This window comes from Salvelinus sp. IW2-2015, unplaced genomic scaffold (assembly GCF_002910315.2).
Source record: "Salvelinus sp. IW2-2015 unplaced genomic scaffold, ASM291031v2 Un_scaffold1415, whole genome shotgun sequence".
NCBI lineage: Eukaryota > Metazoa > Chordata > Actinopteri > Salmoniformes > Salmonidae > Salvelinus > Salvelinus sp. IW2-2015.
In genome coordinates this window covers 6,465-29,194 of record NW_019942892.1, presented here as the reverse complement: position 1 = coordinate 29,194, position 22,730 = coordinate 6,465, and the positions used below count along the sequence as shown (strand labels likewise).

Sequence of the window (22,730 nt, the reverse complement as noted above, 5' to 3'; positions counted from 1 at the left end):
TCTCAGTGTAGTTTTTCTGTCATCTCAGACAAGCCATCTCAGTGTGGATCAGGACCATGAATGTTCTACCTAACCCCATGACCAGGGTCCATCAGGAGCAGCCTCTCCCTCTCTGCTCCCAGGGGGCCCACCGCCAGGACTTCTCCTCCAGGTGTCCTCTAGGGCTTGGTGCTGGTCATGGGGGCAGGCTTAGGGCCATGGGGGGGCCTCTGGGGCCCCAGAGACCAGGCAAGTCACCGCGGGAGCTGAGCCCTGAGGAGCAGCAGGATCTAAGGAGGAAGATCAACAGCCGGGAGAGGAAGAGGATGCAGGACCTGAACGTCGCCATGGACGCTCTGAGGGAGGTGATGGTGCCTTACGCCTCCTCCTCTCCTTCCTCCTCGTCCTCCTCCCAGGGGCCACACTCCCACCAGCAGCAGCCAGGGGCCCCACCTGGACGCAGGCTCTCCAAGATCTCCACCTTGGTCCTGGCCCGTAACTACATCCTCCTCCTGGGCTCGTCTCTACAGGAGATGCGCCGGCTCCTGGGGGAGGTGAGTGTCGGGGTGGGGGTGAACACGGGGCCTGTCCCCAGGCTGCTCCTGGCCGGGGGTTGGCCCCTCCTCACCGGTCCCAGTCAGCTTCTCCTCTCCCCAGAGTCTCTCCTGACCTCGGTCTCCTCCTCCTCCAAGTGTCCTCTCTTGCCTCCTGGCCACTTGGAGGGCCCCATGGCCCCGGTGCATTGGGGCTCAGCTGGGGCTCCTGGTGGTCCACTCTGCCCCTGTGTGGTGTGCAGGCACCCCAGCCCTGGACCCAGGTTCCCCAAGTGAAGCCTGGCTGGGACGAACTCTCATGTGTTCTTCTGATCTGCTACAATGACTGATTCTTCTGAGCGGATGGACTTCTGGTTATGGTTTATAATCTTTTTCTGAAGATATTACATGTTATTTTTTTGAATGAGTATTTTCTTTCTTATGTCTGACTAATTCAATGATAACTTTGTTGTAATGGACCTTGTCCATTAGGTTTTTATTAATCTCTCGTGGACAGATGAATCTGTCAAGGCTCATGTATAATTATGTGATACGAGCAGCAGTAGTTCCTAGTTTGGGGTTTTTGCTGTTAATTATTTGGACAAATGAGGATTAGGCGAAGGTGGTACTAAAATGGGCGTAGTGATTTTCAAGCCCGTGTTTCGGATGAAAAACAGTTTCCACAGACACAAAGTCAAAATTGTCTGTATCGTAAAAATGTATGAAAACTAAAATGTGCTTTTTGGGCATGATAAACACGGGTGAAATTCGCAGAAGGGAGGGGCTTGGCCGAGAGTTTCCATTTGAGAGGGAGGAGACATCACTTCCTTCCCTTAAACAAATGTTAACGGCATTTCCCCCGAAGTAAAACAGGAAATGATAAACTTTCACAACATACTTTTACTTCTGGGTAACGAGATTAGTTTTTTTTTATTGGTGACTGTGGTCAGTAAAAGTCAATGTATTTGATATTTTATGAACAAATTCTATTTTATATGATAACAGGGGAAGATACGTGTAAGTTCTAACACAGAAAATAAATAGAAATTTACTGTTTACCATTTGACAAAGTTATTTTATGTACTCTCTCTTTTTCTAGTTCACTTCTCAGCATCTGTTATTTGTGATTGTGTGATGGTGTGTGATGGTGTGTGTGATGGTGTGATGGTGTGTGATGGTTTGTGACGGTGTGTGTGTGTGATGGTGTGTGATCGTGTGATGGTGTGTGATGGATTGATGGTGTGTGATGGCGTGTGTTGGTGTGTGTGTGATGGTGTATGATGGGGTGTGATGGTGTGTGTGGTGGTTTTTCTGCAGAGGTACAAGGGGAACATTATCCTCTGAGAGGGCGAGAGAGCAGGGAGGGGTGTGTGTGTGTGTGTGAGAGAAAGAGAGATAAATAGAGAGATTTTGCTGCATCGTCATACTCTCTCTGCACTAGTCCCAGCATCAGCAGCAGAACAGGCGATCTGAGGTCACGGTGCAAAAGATAATGGTCTTAACTAGATCCTCATCAACCACTGACCTACTGCAGGGCAGAAACAATCCCGTTACTCAACTCAGCTAGCAACCGTTATTTAACGGTTGGAAGCGAGCCAACAGTGACGTTTCAATGCGGTACACACACCGTGCTTGCCTTTCCTCAGCCAGGACCCGGTTAATATTGATGCAGAGGCCCGAAACATGAGAGTGGGTGGCTCAGATACAGACTCTCTCTCCCTCTCTCTCTCTCTCTCTCTCTCTTTCTACCGCTCTCTCTCCGTGAGATGCGCAAGCAATGCGTCATTTTGCTGCTCAGGTCAATGTCACACCCACTTTACACTTTCTTTCTCATATTTTGTTATACAACTACAAAAAGTATTTCAAAAACCTTACCCATAGAATTACTCTCGTCCCACACACGTTGAAGTAAAACAAATAAACCTAACAAAATGTGTCCCATTTGCTTTAAGAAAACAATATGCAGTAATAAATACTAGCCCAACACAGTCGGCTGAACAGCAGCAAACATGCACTATGAGAACTCACATTGTGACGAGGAGTGTCCTGTCCCGTGTCCCGTGTCCGTTATCCGCCGGTGAAATATGACTAGACTACTGCGTGCTTTGTGCGCTCTGGAGGACGACGTCACCCGGTTAGATCRGCAGTAGCTTTATAGTCTACTGCAGCTCTCGCTGCTTACGAAACCACAGCCAGGTCTGGGCTGGCCCACTAACGGCYGACCGGAGGGGCGCAGGTGTGTCTGTGTGTGTTAATAATGCAGCCGCGGGAAGTAGTTTAAAGGGATGCAGAATGAACGCCGATACTGAACTAGCGAAGGTCCAGTGCAATACTTTAGTGAATAAGACTTAACTAAATGTATGAGTGTTTACCAGCATTTGTAACTTGAGTCTGATAATTATCTGTACAAAACAGTTAATCTGATAATACTTTTGGCATATAAAAATTATATTATATAAAAAATGTAATCTTGTGTTGTCTTAAGGGTCAAAAATGACCGCCACTATGTTTAACAACAAAGAAAACCCACTAAATGATATTTTTTCAACTTGAAATTTGATGACTTTTCCTAGAGTGACCCCAACAGAAAAAGTTAAACATCGCCTTTGTTCATATTTCCATGAAAGCTGGACACCACCAGGCTATAAAGATTGTCTTGGTGCCTTCCTCAGGGTGAAATGACCCTGATGCCCAGACATTGGTAAATACCCATTACATTGCTGGGAGTTTATATATGGAGTGTGCGATTTTATTTTGACCCGGACGTTATGAAATAATTTACACACCACAAAGACACACACACACACACACACACACACACACACAATGAGAAATTGAGATTATGTGTGCTACTGGTTGAACTCAGCCTGCAGCTCCTGAAGAGGAAGATCACCATGGTTGGCAGTTAGAAAGAACAAGCCTGAGCTCCCCCCTGCAATCCTCGCAAGACGGGGGAGAGAGGCCTTCACATCAAAGTTTGCCTTCACCCCACCACCACTCTAGTTTCTTACCTCCTAAAGAGGAACAATAATGTGGTCCTCCTGAGCACACTGCACAAAACGGCTGAGATCAGCGATCGTGAGGACAGGAAACCAGCCATCATCCTGTACTACAACAACAACAAAGGAGGTGTGAACAACCTGGACAAGGTGATTGGAACTTACAGCTGCAAGAGGATGACTGCCCGCTTGTCYCTAGTCATCTTCCATAACATCATTGATGTGTCCTCATACAATGCCTTTGTGATACGGAACAAGATCAACCCTACCTGGATGCCTGATAAGTGGACCAAGAGGAGGGTGTTCCTGGAGCAGCTGGGAAAGGCACTTGTAACCCCACACATTCAAAGAAGGGAGCGCCTCCCCCGCACAGCAGCCTCTGCAGCACTTGTGAAAGCTGTTCAGGGGGCTGAATCTTGTCCTGATCCGCCTGAGGCTGCAGCTGGGGCTGGCAAGAGGAGNGATACTGAACTAGCGAAGGTCCAGTGCAATACTTTAGTGAATAAGACTTAACTAAATGTATGAGTGTTTACCAGCATTTGTAACTTGAGTCTGATAATTATCTGTACAAAACAGTTAATCTGATAATACTTTTGGCATATAAAAATTATATTATATAAAAAATGTAATCTTGTGTTGTCTTAAGGGTCAAAAATGACCGCCACTATGTTTAACAACAAAGAAAACCCACTAAATGATATTTTTTCAACTTGAAATTTGATGACTTTTCCTAGAGTGACCCCAACAGAAAAAGTTAAACATCGCCTTTGTTCATATTTCCATGAAAGCTGGACACCACCAGGCTATAAAGATTGTCTTGGTGCCTTCCTCAGGGTGAAATGACCCTGATGCCCAGACATTGGTAAATACCCATTACATTGCTGGGAGTTTATATATGGAGTGTGCGATTTTATTTTGACCCGGACGTTATGAAATAATTTACACACCACAAAGACACACACACACACACACACACACACACACACAATGAGAAATTGAGATTATGTGTGCTACTGGTTGAACTCAGCCTGCAGCTCCTGAAGAGGAAGATCACCATGGTTGGCAGTTAGAAAGAACAAGCCTGAGCTCCCCCCTGCAATCCTCGCAAGACGGGGGAGAGAGGCCTTCACATCAAAGTTTGCCTTCACCCCACCACCACTCTAGTTTCTTACCTCCTAAAGAGGAACAATAATGTGGTCCTCCTGAGCACACTGCACAAAACGGCTGAGATCAGCGATCGTGAGGACAGGAAACCAGCCATCATCCTGTACTACAACAACAACAAAGGAGGTGTGAACAACCTGGACAAGGTGATTGGAACTTACAGCTGCAAGAGGATGACTGCCCGCTTGTCYCTAGTCATCTTCCATAACATCATTGATGTGTCCTCATACAATGCCTTTGTGATACGGAACAAGATCAACCCTACCTGGATGCCTGATAAGTGGACCAAGAGGAGGGTGTTCCTGGAGCAGCTGGGAAAGGCACTTGTAACCCCACACATTCAAAGAAGGGAGCGCCTCCCCCGCACAGCAGCCTCTGCAGCACTTGTGAAAGCTGTTCAGGGGGCTGAATCTTGTCCTGATCCGCCTGAGGCTGCAGCTGGGGCTGGCAAGAGGAGTTGCCAATTCTGCCCCCCAAAGAAGGACTGTAAAACAGATTCTATGTGCTGCACATGTGAGAAATACATCTGCAAAGTCCATGCACACACACTTGCACACACACTGTCCTACATGTGCTAATTAGAGTTTTTGCTTTTGTTTTGTATCTATTATCTTATTTTATTCTTATTTATTGTTGTTGTTTATACACCTTGTGGGTGGGGGCAATGGTTAAAAAAATGGGAGAAGACTAGTATTTTGTAGTTGAATTCCTCATTGTACAGTATATAAGAATATATSACTATGTTGCCCAAAATATTCAAGACTGTTATTGTTTCCCTTCAATAAAATGCATTCAAAACTACTTTCTGCACATTTCTGCTACTTTCTTAGGCTATACAAGTGCTATCTCTTGCTAAAAACTGAATGTTTACACCTATGCAGTACCTTTAGCAATAATAATAATACTACTAATAATAAACCTCTACTTTAGTAAAGAAAACAACTATGACAGGTGTGTTGTAATAAAAAACGAGTGGTGTCCACTGATTAAATGCAGTCTTTCTGCAGTGTGAAAAGGGAAAACCCAGATATTCACAAAGTTTGTGATGAATGACAGGTTGTTTCTTCATGCAGAATAGATTTGTGGTTTAAAATTCATTTAGGCAAACCCACAACCCTAGCGTTGCAAGCACCATGCTCTACCACCTGAGTCACATCATGGCATCACAACATCACAAACCACATGATGTCTCCATGTAGTTAATTACTGTAGTAGTCAATGTTTTTCTACGGGCTGATAGAAAGTCTACAGGTATAAACCTAGATGACCAGCCTCTGTACAATACAGTCATGTACATTTACATTTTGTTTTGCAAGGATGGTAAATTAATACTGTATAAAAAGTGGTTGTTTTCCATGTTATGTAATTTGAAGGGGATGTTTTGTGCCTTTGTCCATAACTTTGCACCATTTGATGTAAATGTTTGAGGACAGGGTTTTGTTATTTCTAGATTCCATTAGACTGGCATCACAGAGAAAGGGGCAGGGTTTTGTTCTTTCTGGATTCCATTAGAATGACATCACAGAGAAAGNGTCATCTTCCATAACATCATTGATGTGTCCTCATACAATGCCTTTGTGATACGGAACAAGATCAACCCTACCTGGATGCCTGATAAGTGGACCAAGAGGAGGGTGTTCCTGGAGCAGCTGGGAAAGGCACTTGTAACCCCACACATTCAAAGAAGGGAGCGCCTCCCCCGCACAGCAGCCTCTGCAGCACTTGTGAAAGCTGTTCAGGGGGCTGAATCTTGTCCTGATCCGCCTGAGGCTGCAGCTGGGGCTGGCAAGAGGAGATGCCAATTCTGCCCCCCAAAGAAGAACTGTAAAACAAATACTATGTGTTGCACATGTGAGAAATACATCTGCAAAGTCCGTGCACACACAATGCACACACACTGTCCTACATGTGCTAATTAGAGTTTTTGTATCTATTATCTTATTCTTATTTATAGTTGTTGTTTATACACCTTGTGGGTGGGGGCAATGGTTAAAAAAATGGGAGAAGACGAGTATTTTGTAGTTGAATTCCTCATTGTACAGTATATAAGAATATATCACTATGTTGCCAAATAAATTCAAGACTGTTATTGTTTCCCTTCAATAAAATGCATTCAAAACTACTTTCTGCACATTTCTGCTACTTTCTTTGGTTATACAGGTGCTTTCTCTTGCTAAAAAAATGAATGTTTACACCTATGCCGTACCTTTAGCAATAATAATAATACTAATAATAATAAACCTCTACTTTAGTAAAGAAAACAACTATGACAGGTGTGTTGTAATAAAAACGAGTGGTGTCCACTGATTAAATGCAGTCTTTCTACATTGTGAAAAGGGAAAACCCAGATATTCACAAAGTTTGTGATGAATGACAGGTTGTTTCTTCATGCAAAATATATTTGGGGTTTAAAATTCATTCAGGCTGCTTTATTTGAGGGGTTTAGTGAAGGTGGGTATAGTCCCCTTAGGACAAGGGCACTACACAGAATGTTAACACTACACAGAATGTTAACACTACACAGAATGTTAACACTACACAGAATGTTAACACTACACAGAATGTTAAGACTATACAGAATGTTAAGACTATACAGAATGTTAAGACGACACAAGGGTTCATATATGTTTCCCAGTTTCATGAAATACTTTGCAAATGCAATTGATTTCTCTGTGAAAGCTGAAACGGTTCATTCATTCCTTTTCCATTTTAGCAGACACGCTTATCCAGAGCAACTTACAACAGTGAGTGCATACATTTTCATACTGGTCCCACATAGGACTCAAACCCACAACCAAGCACCATGCTCTACCACCTGAGTCACATCATGGCATCACAACATCACAAACCACATGATGTCTCAATGTAGTTAATTACTGTTGTGGTCATTGTTTTTCTACGGGCTGATAGAAAGTCTACAGGTACAAGCCTAGATGACCAGCCTCTGTACAATACAGTCATGTACATTTACATTCTGTTTTGTAAGGATGGTAAATGAATACTGTATAAAAAGTGGTTGTTTTCCATGTTATTTAATTTGAAGTGGATGTTTTGTGCCTTTGTCCATAACTTTGCACCATTTGATGTAAATGTTTGAGGACAGGGTTTTGTTATTTCTAGATTCCATTAGAATGACATCACAGAGAAAGGAACAGGGTCTTGTTCTTTCTAGATTCCATTAGACTGACATCACAGAGAAAGGGGCAGGGTCTTGTTCTTTCTGGATTCCATTAGACTGACATCACAGAGAAAGGGGCAGGGTTTTGTTCTTTCTGGATTCCATTAGAATGACATCACAGAGAAAGGGACGGGGTTTTGTTCTTTCTGGATTCCATGAGAATGCCATCACAGAGAAAGGGACAGGGTTTTGATCTTTCTGGATTCCATTAGAATGACATCACAGAGAAAGGGACAGGGTTTTGTTCTTTCTGGATTCCATTAGAATGACATCACAGAGAAAGGTACAGGGTTTTGTTCTTTCTGGATTCCATTAGAATGACATCAAAGAGAAAGGGGCAGGGTTTTGTTCTTTCTGGATTCCATTAGAATGACATCACAGAGAAAGGGGCAGGGTATTTGTTTCTTTCTGGATTCCTTAGAATGACATCACAGAGAAAGAGCAGGGTTTTTGTTCTTTCTGGATTCCATTAGAATGACATCACAGAGAAAGGGCAGGGTTTTGTTCTTTCTGGATTCCTTAGAATGACATCACAGAGAAAGGGCAGGGTTTTGTTCTTTCTGGATTCCATTAGAATGACATCACAGAGAAAGGACAGGGTTTTGTTCTTTCTGGATTCCATTAGAATGACATCACAGAGAAAGGGCAGGGCAACAACTCTTACATTCCAACTATTGAAACCTGATTCTGTTTTAATTATACAACTACCTTTTTTGCCAAAGCAAGATGGCAGATTTTTTTTTTTGCTACTGCTACAGATGTCTATATCAGTCCGCTTATACTAGTAAAGGCCCAGTGCACTGCTTTTGTGAAAATTATCTTTCCAAAATATATTTTTCTATTAATTAATTTTTTAATTCTGATTTTTCAGGGGGTACTGCAGCGCCCTCAGCTCCCCTACTCCCGCGGTGTGTGGCGTGCCTAGAGCTGCATAAATATGCTTGGTTTCGGCAAGCAGTTACAGTTACCCCCAGCCAGACAGCACCCCGGCTACAGTACCTCCCAGCCAACAGCGCCCCGGTTACAGTACCCCCCAGCCAGACAGCCACCTCCGGTTACAGTACCCCCAGCCAGACAGGCCCCGGTTACAGTTACCCCCAGACCACGTACAGCGCCCCGGTTACAGGTACCCCAGCAGCCAGACAGCGCCCACGGTTACAGTACCCCAGCCGACAGCGCCCCGGTTACAGTACCCCAGCCAGACAGCGCCGCCGTGTACAGTACCCCCAGCCAGACAGCCCCCGGTTACAGTACCCCAGCCAGACACGCGCCCGGTTACAGTACCCCCAGCCGACAGCGCCCCGGTTACAGTACCCCCAGCCGGACAGCGCCCCGGTTACAGTAACCCCCAGCCAGACAGCACCCCGGTTACAGTACCCCAGCCAGACAGCACCCCGGTTACAGTCACCCCAGCCAGACAGCACCCCGGTTTACAGTACCCCAGCCAGACAGCGCCCGGTTACAGTACCCCCCAGCCAGACAGCACCCGTTACAGTACCCCAGCCAGACAGCGCCCCGGTTACAGTACCCCCAGCCAGACAGCGCCCCGGTTACAGCCCGGTTACAGTACCCCAGCCAAGACAGCACCCCGGTTACAGTACCCCAACCAGACAGCACCCCAGTTACAGACATACCCCCAGCCAGACAGCACCCCGGTTACAGTACCCCCAGCCAGACAGCGCCCCGGTTACAGTACCCCCAGCCAGACAGCACCCCGGTTACAGTACCCCCAGCCAGACAGCGCCCGCGGTTACAGTACCCCCAGCCAGACAGCACCCCGGTTACAGTACCCCCAGCCAGACAGCACCCCGGTTACAGTACCCCCAGCCAGACAGCACCCGGTTACAGTACCCCCAGCCAGACACGCGCCCCGGTTACAGTACCCCCAGCCAGACAGCACCCCGGTTACAGTACCCCCAGCCAGACAGCGCCCCGGTTACAGTACCCCCAGCCAGACAGCGCCCCGGTTACAGCCCGGTTACAGTACCCCAGCCAGACAGCACCCCGGTTACAGTACCCCCAGCCAGACAGCACCCCAGTTACAGTACCCCAGCCAGACAGCACCCGGTTACAGTACCCCCAGCCAGACAGCGCCCCGGTTACAGTACCCCCAGCCAGACAGCACCGGTTACAGTACCCCCAGCCAGACAGCGCCCCGGTTACAGTACCCCAGCCAGACAGCACCCCAGTTACAGCACCCGCGTTACAGTACACCCAGCACCCCAGTTACAGTACCCCCAGCCAGACAGCGCCCGGTTACAGTACCCCAGCCAGACAGCGCCCCGGTTACAGTACCCCCAGCCAGACAGCACCCCGGTTTACAGTACCCCCAGCCAGACAGCACCCCAGTTACAGTAACCAGCCAGACAGCGCCCGCGGTTACAGTACCCCCAGCCAGACAGCGCCCCGGTTACAGTACCCGGTTACAGTACCCCCAGCCGGACAGCGCCCCGGTTACAGCCCGGTTACAGTACCCCAGCCGGACAGCCCCGGTTACAGCACCCCGGTTACAGTACCCCAGCCAGACAGCGCCCCGGTTACAGTACCCCAGCCAGACAGCGCCCCGGTTACAGTAACCCCAGCCAGACAGCTCCCCGGTTACAGTACCCCCAGCCAGACAGCGCCCGGTTACAGCACCCCGGTTACAGTACCCAGCCAGACAGCGCCCCGGTTCAGTACCCAGCCAGACAGCGCCCCGGTTACAGCACCCGGTTACAGTACCCCAGGCCAGACAGCGCCCCGGTTACAGTACCCCCAGCCAGACAGCGCCCGGTTACAGTACCCCCAGCCCGACAGCGCCCCGGTTACAGTACCCCAGCGGACAGCGCTCCCGGTTACAGTACCCCCAGCCAAAGCGCCCCCGGTTACAGTACCCCCAGCCAGACAGCGCCCCGGTTACAGTACCCCGGTTTACAGTACCCCAGCCGGACCAGCGCCCGGTTACAGTACCCGCCCAGGCCAGACAGCGCCCCGGTTACAGTACCCCAGCCAGACAGCGCCCCGGTTAAAGTACCCCAGCCGGACAGCGCCCCGGTTACAGTACCCCCAGCCAGACAGCGCCCCGGTTACAGTACCCCAGCCAGACGCACCCAGTTACAGTACCCCCAGCCAGACAGCGCCCGGTTACAGTACCCCCAGCCAGACAGCGCCCCGGTTCCAGTACCCCGGTTACAGTACCCCCAGCCGACAGCGCCCCGGTTACAGCCCGTTACAGTACCCCAGCCGGGACAGCGCCCCGGTTACAGTACCCCCAGCCAGACAGCCCCCGGTTACAGTACCCCCAGCCAGACAGCTCCCCGGTTACAGTACCCCCAGCCAGACAGCGCCCCGGTTCCAGTACCCCCAGCCAGACAGCCCCCGGTTACAGTACCCCCAGCCAGACAGCGCCCGGTTACAGCACCCCGGTTACAGTACCCCCAGCCAGAAGCGCCCCGGTTACAGTACCCCCAGCCAGACAGCGCCCCGGTTACAGTACCCCCAGCCGGACAGCGCCCCGGTTACAGTACCCCAGCCGGACAGCGCCCCGGTTACAGTACCCCAGCCAGACAGCGCCCCGGTTACAGTACCCCCAGCCAGACAGCGCCCCGGTTACAGTACCCCGGTTACAGTACCCCCAGCCGGACAGCGCCCCGGTTACAGTACCCCCAGCCAGACAGCGCCCCGGTTACAGTACCCCAGCCAGACAGCGCCCCGGTTACAGTACCCCAGCCGGACAGCGCCCCGGTTACAGTACCGCCCAGCCAGACAGCGCCCCGGTTACAGTACCCCAGCCGACAGCGCCCCGGTTACAGTACCCCAGGCCCCCGGTTACAGTACCGCCCAGCCAGAACGCGCCCCGGTTACAGTACCCCAGCGCCGGGTTACAGTCATGCCCAGCCGGACAGTGCCCCAGGAACAGATGACAGGCTGGCAGTGCTCCAAATATCAATATTGAGATCAGCAGACACTTCTTCAGTGGTAGGCTAAAGGTGACAGTTTGGATTACCAGTGTCTTCTTCAGTGGTAGGCTAAAGGTGACAGTTTGGATTACCAGTGTCTCCTTCAGTGGTAGGCTAAAGGTGACAGTTTGGATTACCAGTGTCTTCTTCGGTGGTAGGCTAAAGGTGACAGTTTGGATTACCAGTGTCTTCTTCGGTGGTAGGCTAAAGGTGACGGTTTGGATTACCAGTGTCTTCTTCAGTGGTAGGCTAAAGTGCCAGTTTTGAATAAAGACTTTTCTTTGATATGTTTTAAATCAAACGCCACCACTTTCCTTCTGCCTTTTCCCTGTGTGAAACAGCCCTTTCCTCTTTCTGCCCCTTTTTCCCTGTGTGAAACAGCCCTTTCCTTCTTGCCCTTTTCCTGTGTGAAACGGCCCTTTTTCCTGTGTGACAACGGCCCTTTTCCCTGTGTGAACACGGGCCCCTTCTTCCCTGTGTGACACGGCCTGTTCTCCCTGTGGTGACAGGCCTGTCCTACATGTCATTAAATTGTTCTTGGGTGAGCTATATTGGGCTTTCTTTTTAAAGCCCAAAGCCCAGTCTTGACCCTGACTCACAGCTTTGCATAACATTCTTAAATCTGTTGACATACAGGTGTGTGTGTGTGTATTCGTGGACAGTAGACACTGAGTGTACAAAACATTAAGAACACCTTCCTAATATTGAGTTGCCCCTCCTTTCACCCTCAGAACAGCCTCAGTTTGTTATTGGGTTTGGACTCTACAAGGTGTTATTGGTTTGGACTCTACAAAGGTGTTATTGGTTTGGACTCTACAAAGTGGTTATTGGGTTGGACTCTACAAAGGTGTTATTGGGTTTGGACTCTACAAAGGTGTTATTGGGTTTGGACTCTACAAAGGTGTTATTGGGTTGGACTCTACAAAGGTGTTATTGGGTATGGACTCTACAAAGGTGTTATTGGTATTGGACTCTACAAAGGGTGTTTTGGGTATGGACTCTACAAAGGTGTTATTGGGTTTGGACTCTACAAAGGTGTCTGATGCGTTCCACAGGGATGCCGGTGCATGTTGACTCCACTGCTTCCCACAGTGTGGTCAAGTTGGCTAGATGTCCATTCTTGATCACAGGGGAAACTGTTGAGCATGAACAACCCAGCAGCGTTGCAGTTCTTGACACAAACAGGTGCGCCTGGCACCTACTACCATACCCCGTTGAAAGGCACTTCAATATTTTGTCTTGCCCACTCACCCTCTGAATGGCACACGTACACAATCCATGTCTCAAAGTTTAAATATCCTTCTTCAACCTGTCTCCTCCCTTCATCTACACTGATTGAGTGATTTAACAAGTAACATCAATAGAGATCATATCTTCACCTGGATTCACCTGGTCAGTCGATGTCATGGAAAGAGCAGGTGTTCTTAATGTTTTGTCCACTCAGTGTATAGATAAGCTATATTCAAAGCAGGTTGTAGATTAGCTATAGGGGCTCGCTCGGTCTCTCCCACACACGTTCCAAACGTCAGCTTTATTTAACCATGTGACAGCCATCATACTGTTAGACATCACATCGTCGGTTAGCAGTTTTAGTTTAAAACAGTAGACACACAACAAACCCTGGAACAGATCCATTCAAATCCTCCCTCTGTGCCCCAAATTGCATCCTTTCCCCCTTTATAGTGCACTACTTAAGGATAGGGTTCTACCATAGGCTCAGGGGTCAATGAGCACTATATAGGGCTCTGGGGTCAAATGAGAGCACTATATAGGGCTCAGGTCAAATGAAGAGCACTATATAGGGCTCGAGGTCAAATGAAGAGCACTATATAGGGCTCAGGTCAAATGAAGAGCACTATATAGGCTCAGGTCAAATGAAGAGCACTATATAGGCTCAGGTCAAATGAAGAGCACTTTATAGGGCTCTGGGTCAAATGAAGAGCACTATATAGGGCTCAACGCCATAGGGCTCTGGGGTCAAATGAAGAGCACTATATAGGGCTCAGGTCAAATGAAGAGCACTATATAGGGCTCAGGTCAAAATGAAAGAGCACTATATAGGCTCTGGGTCAAATGAAGAGCACTATATAGGCTCAGGTCAAATGAAGAGCACTTATATAGGGCTCAACCCATAGGGCTCTGGGTCAAATGAAAGCACTATATGGGGCTCTGGGGTCAAATGAGGAGCACTATATAGGGGATAGGGCCATTTGGGATGTAAATTAGGTATACTTTTGACATGTTGCTATTAGCAACAACTCCACTGATGTACAGTCATGTATGATCGGATCTTTGAGTCAGAGCAGGAAACCTACTTTAGAGGCTACTTGTCCCCTTCATAAGCAATACTTAGGGCCTACGTCATCCCTGTGGAGGATCCACAGCCCAATCCCAGATGAACAGGTCTGTTTGGGTCTGTAAGGATCGGAGTTTCAAATACCTGCTGGAAGGCTTGTTGTGATTGGGTCAGTACATGTCATATTGGAATAGAATCAAGATTATGCATTTACCTATGTAGCCTCATGCACTGCTTATGAATGTACTATGTACTGCTTATGTTGCCACCAAGGATAATAAATCCTTCGTCTTTTGTCAATATCAATATTTACCAACTGGTGATCTGTTAAATAATTAAACAGTAAAACCAAGAACAGACTAAATACAAACGTCAGCCGCTCAGTAAAAAGCACTTCAGAAAAATCTGAGAAACTAAATTAAAATTCATCCCCAGTCTCTGATTCTGACAACACAAAGTTAAATACATCAGATTCCTTCAATCCCAGTCCTGGAAACCCACAGGCTGTGCAGGGTTTTGTGCCAGCCTAACACACTTCAATCAACTTATCAAAGGCTTGATGATTGATGTGAGTCAGGTGTGCTGAGATTGGAACCAGGACTAAAGAAAAGTGAAATAAACAAGATCTTGAGTATATCTTTTCAACATATGAATCATCTATATTGACAAGAACAGAAAGATATATGGAGAATTCAAATCAAATGATGAAGATTGGAACGGTGGACCAGAGTCATAGCCTGACCAGGACTCTGATAACCCCCCCCATAAGGCTGCTTTCACTGGGGTGGGACTGTCACTAGCCTGACCAGGACTCTGAAACTCCCCCCCATAGAGGCTGCTTTCACTGGGGGTGGGACTGTCACTACCTGACCAGGACTCTGAGAACTTCCCCCATAGAGGCTGCTTTCACTGGGGGTGGGACTGTCACTACCCTGACCAGGACTTTGATAACTTCCCCCATAGAGGCTGCTTTCACTGGGGTGGACTGTCACTACCCTGACCAGGACTCTGATAACTTCCCCATATGAGGCTGCTTTCACTGGGGGTGGGACTGTCACTACCCTGACCAGACTCTGATAACTCCCCCCCCCATAGAGACTGCTTTCACTGGGGGTGGGACTGTCACTACCCTGACCAGGACTTGATAACTCCCCCCCATAGAGGCTGCTTTCACTGGGGGTGGACTGTCACTACCCTGACCAGGACTCTGATAACTTCCCCCCTAAGAGGCTGCTTTCACTGGGGATTCTCTGGTCCAGGGGTGAGACAGTCAGGACCATGTCAGGACAGGTGGATGTCTCTGTTCTCTGGTCCAGGGGTGGGACAGTCAGAACCATGTCAGGGACACTGTGGATGTCTCTGTTCTCTGGTCCAGGGGGTGAGACAGTCAGAACCATGTTCAGGACAGTGTGATGTCCTCTGTTCTGGTCCAGGGGTTGAGACAGTCGGACCATGTCAGGGACAGGTGGATGTCTCTGTTCTCTGGTCCAGGGGTGAGACAGTCAGAACCATGTCAGGGACAGGTGGATGTTCTCTGTCTCTGGTCCAGCGGGTGAAGCAGTCAGGACCGATGTCAGGGACAGGTGGATGTCTCTGTTCTCTGGTCCAGGGGTGAGACAGTCAGGACCATGTCAGGGACAGGTGGATGTCTCTGTTCTCTGGTCCAGGGGTGAGACAGTCAGGACCATGTCAGGGACAGGTGGATGTCTCTGTTCTCTGGTCCAGGGGTGGGACAGTCGGACCATGTCAGGGACAGGTGGATGTCTCTGTTGTTCTCTGGTCCAGGGGTGAGACAGTCAGAACCATGTCAGGAACAGGTGGATGTCTCTGTTCTCTGGTCCAGGGGTGGACAGTTCAGGACCATGTCAGGGACAGGTGGATTCTCTGTTCTCTGGGTTCAGGGGTGAGACAGTCAGGACCATGTCAGGGGACAGGTGGATGTCTCTGTTCTCTGGTCCAGGGGTGAGACAGTCAGAAACCATGTCAGGACAGGTGGATGTCCTCTGTTTCTGGTCCAGGGGTGGACAGTCAGAACCATGTCAGGGACAGGTGGATGTCTCTGTTCTCTGGTCCAGGGGTGAGACAGTCAGAAACCATGTCAGGGGACAGGTGGATGTCTCTGTTCTCTGGTCCAGGGGTGGGACAGTCAGACCATGTCAGGGACAGGTGGATGTCTCTGTTCTCTGGTCGCAGGGGTGAGACAGTCAGGACCATGTCAGGGACAGGTGGATGTCTCTGTTCTCTGGTCGCAGGGGTGAGACAGTCAGAACCATGTCAGGTGGAGTCTCTGTTCTCTGGTCCAGGGGTGGAGACAGTCAGAACCATGTCAGGGCCAGGTGGATGTCTCTGTTCTCTGGTCCAGGGGTGAGACAGTCAGGACCATCTGTCAGGGACAGGTGGATGTCTCTGTTCTCTGGTCCAGGGGTGGGACGTCAAAACCATGTCAGGGACAGTGGATGTCTCTGTTCTCTGGTCCAGGGGTGAGACAGTCAAGAACCATGTCAGGGACAGGTGGATGTCTCTGTTCTCTGGTCCAGAGGTGGGACAGTCAGAACCATGTCAGGGACAGGTGGATGTCTCTGTTCTCTGGTCCAGGGGTGAGACAGTCAGAACCATGTCAGGGACAGGTGGATGTCTCTGTTCTCTGGTCCAGGGGTGGGACAGTCAGAACCATGTCAGGGGACCAGGTGGATGTCTCTGTTCTCTGGTCCAGGGGTGAGACAGTCGGACGCATGTCAGGGACAGGTGGATGTCTCTGTTCTCTGGTCCAGGGGTGAGACAGTCAGAACCATGTCAGGGACAGGTGGATGTCTCTGTTCTCTGGTCCAGGGGTGAGACAGTCAGGACCATGTCAGGGACACTGTGGATGTCTCTGTTCTCTGGTCCAGGGGTGAGACAGTCAGAACCATGTCAGGGACAGGTGGATGTCTCTGTTCTCTGGTCCAGGGGTGAGACAGTCAGGACCATGTCAGGGACAGGTGGATGTCTCTGTTCCTGGTCCAGGGGTGAGACAGTCAGAACCATGTCAGGGACAGGTGGATGTCTCTGTTTCTCTGGTCCAGGGGTGAGACAGTCAAGAACCATGTCAGGAACAGGTGGATGTCTCTGTTCTCTTGGTCCAGGGTGTGAGACAGTCAGGGACCATGTCAGGACAGGTGGATGTCTCTGTTCTCTGGTCCGGGTGGAGACAGTCAGGACCATGTCAGGGACAGGTGGATGTCTCTGTTCTCTGGTCCAGGGTGAGACAGTCAGAACCATGTCAGGGACACTGTGGATGTCTCTGTTCTCTGGTCCAGGGGTGAGACAGTCAGGACCTGTCAGGGGACAGGTGGATGTCTCTGTTCTCTGGTCCAGGGTGGAGACCAGTCAGAACCATGTCCAGGGACACTGTGGGATGTCTCTGTTCTCTGCGTCCAGGGGTGAGACAGTCAGGACCATGTCAGGGCAGGTTGGATGTCTCTGTTCTGCTGGTCCAGGGGTGAGACAGTCAGGACCATGTCAGGACAGGTGGATGTCTCTGTTCTCTGGTCCAGGGGTGAGACAGTCCGGACCATGTCAGGACAGGTGAGTGTCTCTGTTCTCTCGGTCCAGGGGTGAGACAGTCAGAACCATTGCTCAGGGACAGGTGGATGTCTCTGTTCTCTGGTCCAGGGGTGGAGACAGTCAGAACCATGTCAGGGACAGGTGGATGTCTCTGTTCTCTGGTCCAGGGGTGAGACAGTCAGAACCATGTCAGGGAAGGTGGATGTCTCTGTTCTCTGGTCCAGGGGTGAGACGTCAGGACCATGTCAGGGACAGGTTGATGTCTCTGTTCTCTGGTCCAGGGTGAGCAGCGTCAGAACCATGTCAGGGACAGGTGGACTGTCTCTGTTCTCTGGTCCAGGGTGAGACAGTCAGAACCATGTCAGGGACAGGTGGATGTCTCGTTTCTGGTCCAGGGGTGAGACAGTCAGGACCATGTCAGGGACACTGTGGATGTCTCTGTTCTTCTGGTCCAGGGGTGAGACAGTCAGAACCATGTCAGGGACAGGTGGATGTCTCTGTTCTCTGGTCCAGGGGTGAGACAGTCAGGACCATGTCAGGGACAGGTGGATGTCTCTGTTCTCTGGTCCAGGGGTGAGACAGTCAGAACCATGTCAGGGACAGGTGGATGTCTCTGTTTCTGGTCCAGGGGTGAGACAGTCAGAACCATGTCAGGAACAGGTGGATGTCTCTGTTCTCTGGTCCAGGGGTGAGACAGTCAGGACATGTCAGGGCAGGTGGATGTCTCTGTTCTCTGGTCCGGGGTGAGGACAGTCAGGACCATGTCAGGACAGGGTGGATGTCTCTGTTTCTCTGGTCCAGGGGTGAGACAGTCAGACCATGTCAGGGACACTGTGGATGTCTCTGTTCTCTGGTCCAGGGGTGAGACAGTCAGGACCCTGTCAGGGACAGGTGGATGTCTCTGTTCTCTGGTCCAGGGGTGAGACAGTTCAGAACCATGTCAGGGACACTTGGATGTCTCTGTTCTCTGGTCCAGGGGTGAGACAGTCAGGACCATGTCAGGACAGGTGGATGTCTCTGTTCTCTGGTCCAGGGGTGAGACAGTCAGGACCATGTCAGGGACAGGTGGTGTCTCTGTTCTCTGTGTCCAGGGGTGAGACAGTCAGAACCATGTCAGGCGACAGGTGGAAGTGTCTCTGTTCTCTGGTCCAGGGGTGAGACAGTCAGAACCATGTCAGGGACAGGTGGATGTCTCTGTTCTCTGGTCCAGGGGTGAGACAGTCAGAACCATGTCAGGGACAGGTGGATGTCTCTGTTCTCTGGTCCAGGGGTGAGACAGTCGGACCATGTCAGGGACAGGTTGATGGCTCTTGTTCTCTGGTCCAGGGGTGAGACAGTTCAGAACCATGTCAGGGACAGGTGGATGTCTCTGTTCTCTGCGTCCAGGGGTGAGACAGTCAAGAAACCATGTCAGAACCAGGTGGATGTCTCTGTTCTCTGGTCCAGGGGTGAGACAGTCAGACCATGTCAGGGACAGGTGGATGTCTCTGTTCTCTGGTCCAGGGGTTGAGACAGTCAGAACCATGTCAGGGACAGGGGATGTCTCTGTTCTTCTGGTCCAGGGGTGAGACAGTCAGGACCATGTCAGGGCCAGGTGATGTCTCTCTTCTCTGGTCCAGGGGTGGGACAGTCAGGCCCATGTCAGGGACAGGTGGATGTCTCTGTTCTCTGCGTCGCAGGGGTGAGACAGTCAGAAACCAGGTCAGGGACAGGTGGATGTCTCTGTTCTCTGGTCCAGGGGTAGAGACAGTCAGAACCATGTCAGGGACAGGTGGATGTCTCTGTTCTCTGGTCCAGGGGTGAGACAGTCAGAACCATGTCAGGGACAGGTGGATGTCTCTGTTCTCTGGTCCAGGGGTGGGACAGTCAGGACCATGTCAGGGACAGGTGGATGTCTCTGTTCTCTGGTCCAGGGGTGAGACAGTCAGGACCATGTCAGGGACAGGTGGATGTCTCTGTTCTCTGGTCCAGGGGTGAGACAGTCAGAACCATGTCAGGCGACAGGTGTGTCTCTGTACTCGGTCCAGGGGTGAGACAGTCAGAAACCATGTCAGGGACAGGTGGATGTCTCTGTTCTCTGGTCCAGGGGTGAGACAGTCAGGACCATGTCAGGGACAGGTGGATGTCTCTGTTCTCATGGTCCAGGGGTGGGACAGTCAGAACCATGTCAGGGCCAGGTGGATGTCTCTGTTCTCTGGTCCAGGGGTGGACAGTCAGAACCATGTCAGGGCCAGGTGGATGTCTCTGTTCTCTGGTCCAGGAGTGGAGACATCAGAACCAGATGGGGGCAACACATCAGATTCCACTAATAAAGTCTTTATTGATGACTATGACTTAATTTGATCAGTTTGAATCAGCTGTTCTTTATTGATAACTAGAATTTGACTTAACTTGAATTAATCAACTATAAAAGGTGATTAGTTGATCCAGGGCTTTTACTGCAGGGCCGGAGCAAAAGCTGCACCCATCCCAGCTCTACAGAGGAAGTTTGGATAACCCCTGTTCTACGGACAGACAGACGTCTCAAACTGCATCTCCAAATGGAAGAAAACACCACAGCCAACACACATCAAAATACAGCCAAAGTAGTCCAACAGAAGTACCACACCCTGTGTAGTGCACTACATCAGGACCAGGTTCCAAACCACACCTGTGTAGTGCAGCTACATCAGGACCAGGGTTTCCAAACCACACCCTGTGTAGTGCACTACATCAGGACCAGGGTTCCAAAACCAACACCCTGTGTAGTGCACTACATCAGGAACAGGGTTCCAAACCACACCCTGTCGTAGGCACTACCTTCATGAGAAGGACCAGCGTTCCAAACCACACCCTGTGTAGTGCACTACATCAGGACCCGGGTTCCAGTTGGGCTCACATTAAAACAGAACAAGATACTCTGGATATAAAATATACCAATCACACATCTGGAAAATGATCATCTTTGGAGTCTCGCTTCCTCCGTTCTCCAGAGAGAAGAAAAGGGAGAGAGAGGGAAAGGGAGTGTGAGAGAGAGAGGTCATTAGAGGTCCATTTCTACCCCAGACCAGACCGTTCTATTCATCCATCGATGAGGGGGGGTGAAGAGTTCTCTCCCTGGAATGAACCATTAAGACACCAGGCAGGGGTGCAGAGCCTCCAAAAAGAAAGTCTCCAGATAAACGAGAGAGAGAGAGAAGGTCCAACGACAACTAAAGTCTGTCGTCGTTTGTCTTGTTGCATAGCGAGGCGGGGGGTTGCTTTAGTAACAGCCACCCAGTTTCAGATCGAGGAGGAAGAGTGTTTTTTGGGGGGAGGGGTAAGGGTGTGTCTTGGTCCGTTTCAGTCCCCGTCTCTCTCCAACGCTGAGGGGTTATGGGTGTTTAGAACCCCCCCCTCTTCAAACACACGCTCTCACAAGGTAGACTCTTTCTGGCGCTCGCGACCATTGGATGTCTTCTTGAACTTTAGAGATGCCCTCCAACATATCCCGGACTCCGGTCAACCTGAAGAGAGGGGAGAGAGAGAGGGTTAGTTTAATACTGAACACATCCCAGGTGCTACCTCACAACACAACAACCCGGACTCTGTCACCCTGCAGAGAGAAGAGAGGGGAGAGACAGAGGGTTAGTTTAATACTGAACTCATCCCAGGTGCTACCTCACAACACCAACAACATCCCGGACTCCGTCACCCGCAGAGAGAAAGAGAGGGGGAGAGACAGAGGGTTAGTTTAATACTAGAACTCATCCCAGGTGCTACCTCACACAACAAATCCCGGACTCCGTCAACTGCAGAGAGAAGAGAGGGGAGAGACAGAGGGTTAGTTTAATACTGAACTCATCCCAGGTGCTACCTCACAACAACAACATCCCGGACTCCGTCAACCTGCAGAGAGAAGAGAGGGGAGAGACAGAGGGTTAGTTTAATACTGAACTCATCCCAGGTGCTACCTCACACAACAACAACATCCCGGATCCGTCATCCTGCAGAGAGAGAGAGGGGAGAGAGAGAGGGTTAGTTTAATACTGAACTCATCCCAGGTGCTACCTCACACAACACATCCATCCTCTTACACTTCATCCATCTCCACGTCGCCCTCATCCAGGGGCAGCTGGAGGTAGGGGTTGTTGGAAGCCGGGCGGAACTTATACCCCGTCAACACGAAGAAGACCAGAGTAGACACCTCCACTAGGAAGCTACAGGAGGGAGGGTAGAGGGGGACAATAAAACATTCAGACCATCTCTAAAAACAATGAAGAAATGGCTCAGAGTTTCCCAGTGTGACATCAGAAGTGGAGCGGTGACTCACCTCGTAACACCACTGCCACTGGAAAAGGCACCGTCAACCTTCAGCAGGATGGCTATGATCCTGCGTGAAGTAGATATAACACACTAATCTACAGATGGAGAGATGGAGGACGGAGAGAGGGAGTGAGAGGAGGGAGGAGGGAGAGAGAGGAGGGAGAGAGAGATTACCCATCATGACAACTTCAGAACTTTCACAGAAAAATAAGTTAGAATTCAAAATATCTGCGAGGAAAAGAGAGACAGAGAGACAGACAGAGAGACAGACGTCTCCTCACCATGACGTAGTAATGGTCTGAAATAGTTGAGTTTTTCTCCAGGTTCATAGGCAGCTGAAGGAACAAGAGACAGACAATATTACTACAGACAGTACAGGGAAACTACAAGGGAACCACAGCGCCAACTACAAGGTTCCAAACTACATTTTACTAAGCTATAGTTATTAACCACTGCTAACTGTCCATGAATGTATCCTGCCTATAGATGACTCACCTTTCCCATCAGTGCTGGAAGCCTCTTGTAGGTGACGAATAGGCCTGCAAACACACACACACATTAATCCTTCTGATGACCCGTCAGGGAGGGAGGAGTCCCGTGGACATCCTCAAAACCCAAAGTAATATTCTCCTCTGATGACCCGTCAGAGAGCCCTCAAACACCAAAGATCTCGCAGACGTCAGGAGAGTCCCCTTCTCAACCACAGTACTGATGACGATAGGGGACCCTTCTCCACAGTATATTCTGGATGACCGTCCAGGGAGGGAGGAGTCCCCTTCTCAACCAACAGCTGAATTTCTCCTCCTGAATGACCGT

The 22,730-nt window shown here is 49.8% G+C and overlaps 2 protein-coding genes and 2 long non-coding RNA genes across 4 annotated transcripts; 2 read left to right on the top strand and 2 right to left on the bottom strand.

The window, feature by feature from the left end:
* The first annotated feature begins 6 nt into the window (after window positions 1-6).
* On the top strand, window positions 7-1,551 carry LOC112070752 (oligodendrocyte transcription factor 1-like). Its single transcript, XM_024138199.2, has one exon. It carries the CDS (start codon window positions 57-59, stop codon window positions 807-809), a length of 753 nt encoding a protein of 250 aa, XP_023993967.1. The 5' UTR covers window positions 7-56; the 3' UTR covers window positions 810-1,551.
* Window positions 1,552-8,790: 7,239 nt separating this feature from the next.
* LOC112070751 (uncharacterized) lies at window positions 8,791-11,787 on the top strand. Its single transcript, XM_024138198.1, has 2 exons — window positions 8,791-9,163; window positions 9,290-11,787. Exons 1-2 carry the CDS (start codon window positions 8,791-8,793, stop codon window positions 11,785-11,787), a joined length of 2,871 nt encoding a protein of 956 aa, XP_023993966.1.
* A 1,902-nt stretch (window positions 11,788-13,689) lies between these two features.
* LOC139024362 (uncharacterized) lies at window positions 13,690-15,356 on the bottom strand. The gene is made up of 4 exons (XR_011475641.1): window positions 15,083-15,356; window positions 14,900-14,953; window positions 13,905-14,836; window positions 13,690-13,874 (listed from the first exon to the last, which is right to left on the bottom strand). It is a non-coding gene; the product is annotated as an uncharacterized lncRNA (long non-coding RNA).
* Window positions 15,357-20,551: 5,195 nt separating this feature from the next.
* Window positions 20,552-21,802, bottom strand: LOC139024361 (uncharacterized). The gene is made up of 3 exons (XR_011475640.1): window positions 21,686-21,802; window positions 21,474-21,497; window positions 20,552-21,087 (listed from the first exon to the last, which is right to left on the bottom strand). It is a non-coding gene; the product is annotated as an uncharacterized lncRNA (long non-coding RNA).
* Window positions 21,803-22,730: the final 928 nt, after the last annotated feature.

What these genes read in the sequence shown, in the direction of transcription:
- LOC112070752 (XM_024138199.2), top strand. Translation starts at nt 57, where the DNA reads ATGAATGTTCTACCTAACCCCATGACCAGGGTCCATCAGGAGCAGCCT.
- LOC112070751 (XM_024138198.1), top strand. Translation starts at nt 8,791, where the DNA reads ATGCTTGGTTTCGGCAAGCAGTTACAGTTACCCCCAGCCAGACAGCAC. An exon ending in CCGACAGCGCCCCGGTTACA is followed by an intron (nt 9,164 to 9,289) that starts GTACCCCCAGCC and finishes CCCGGTTTACAG; the next exon opens with TACCCCAGCCAGACAGCGCC.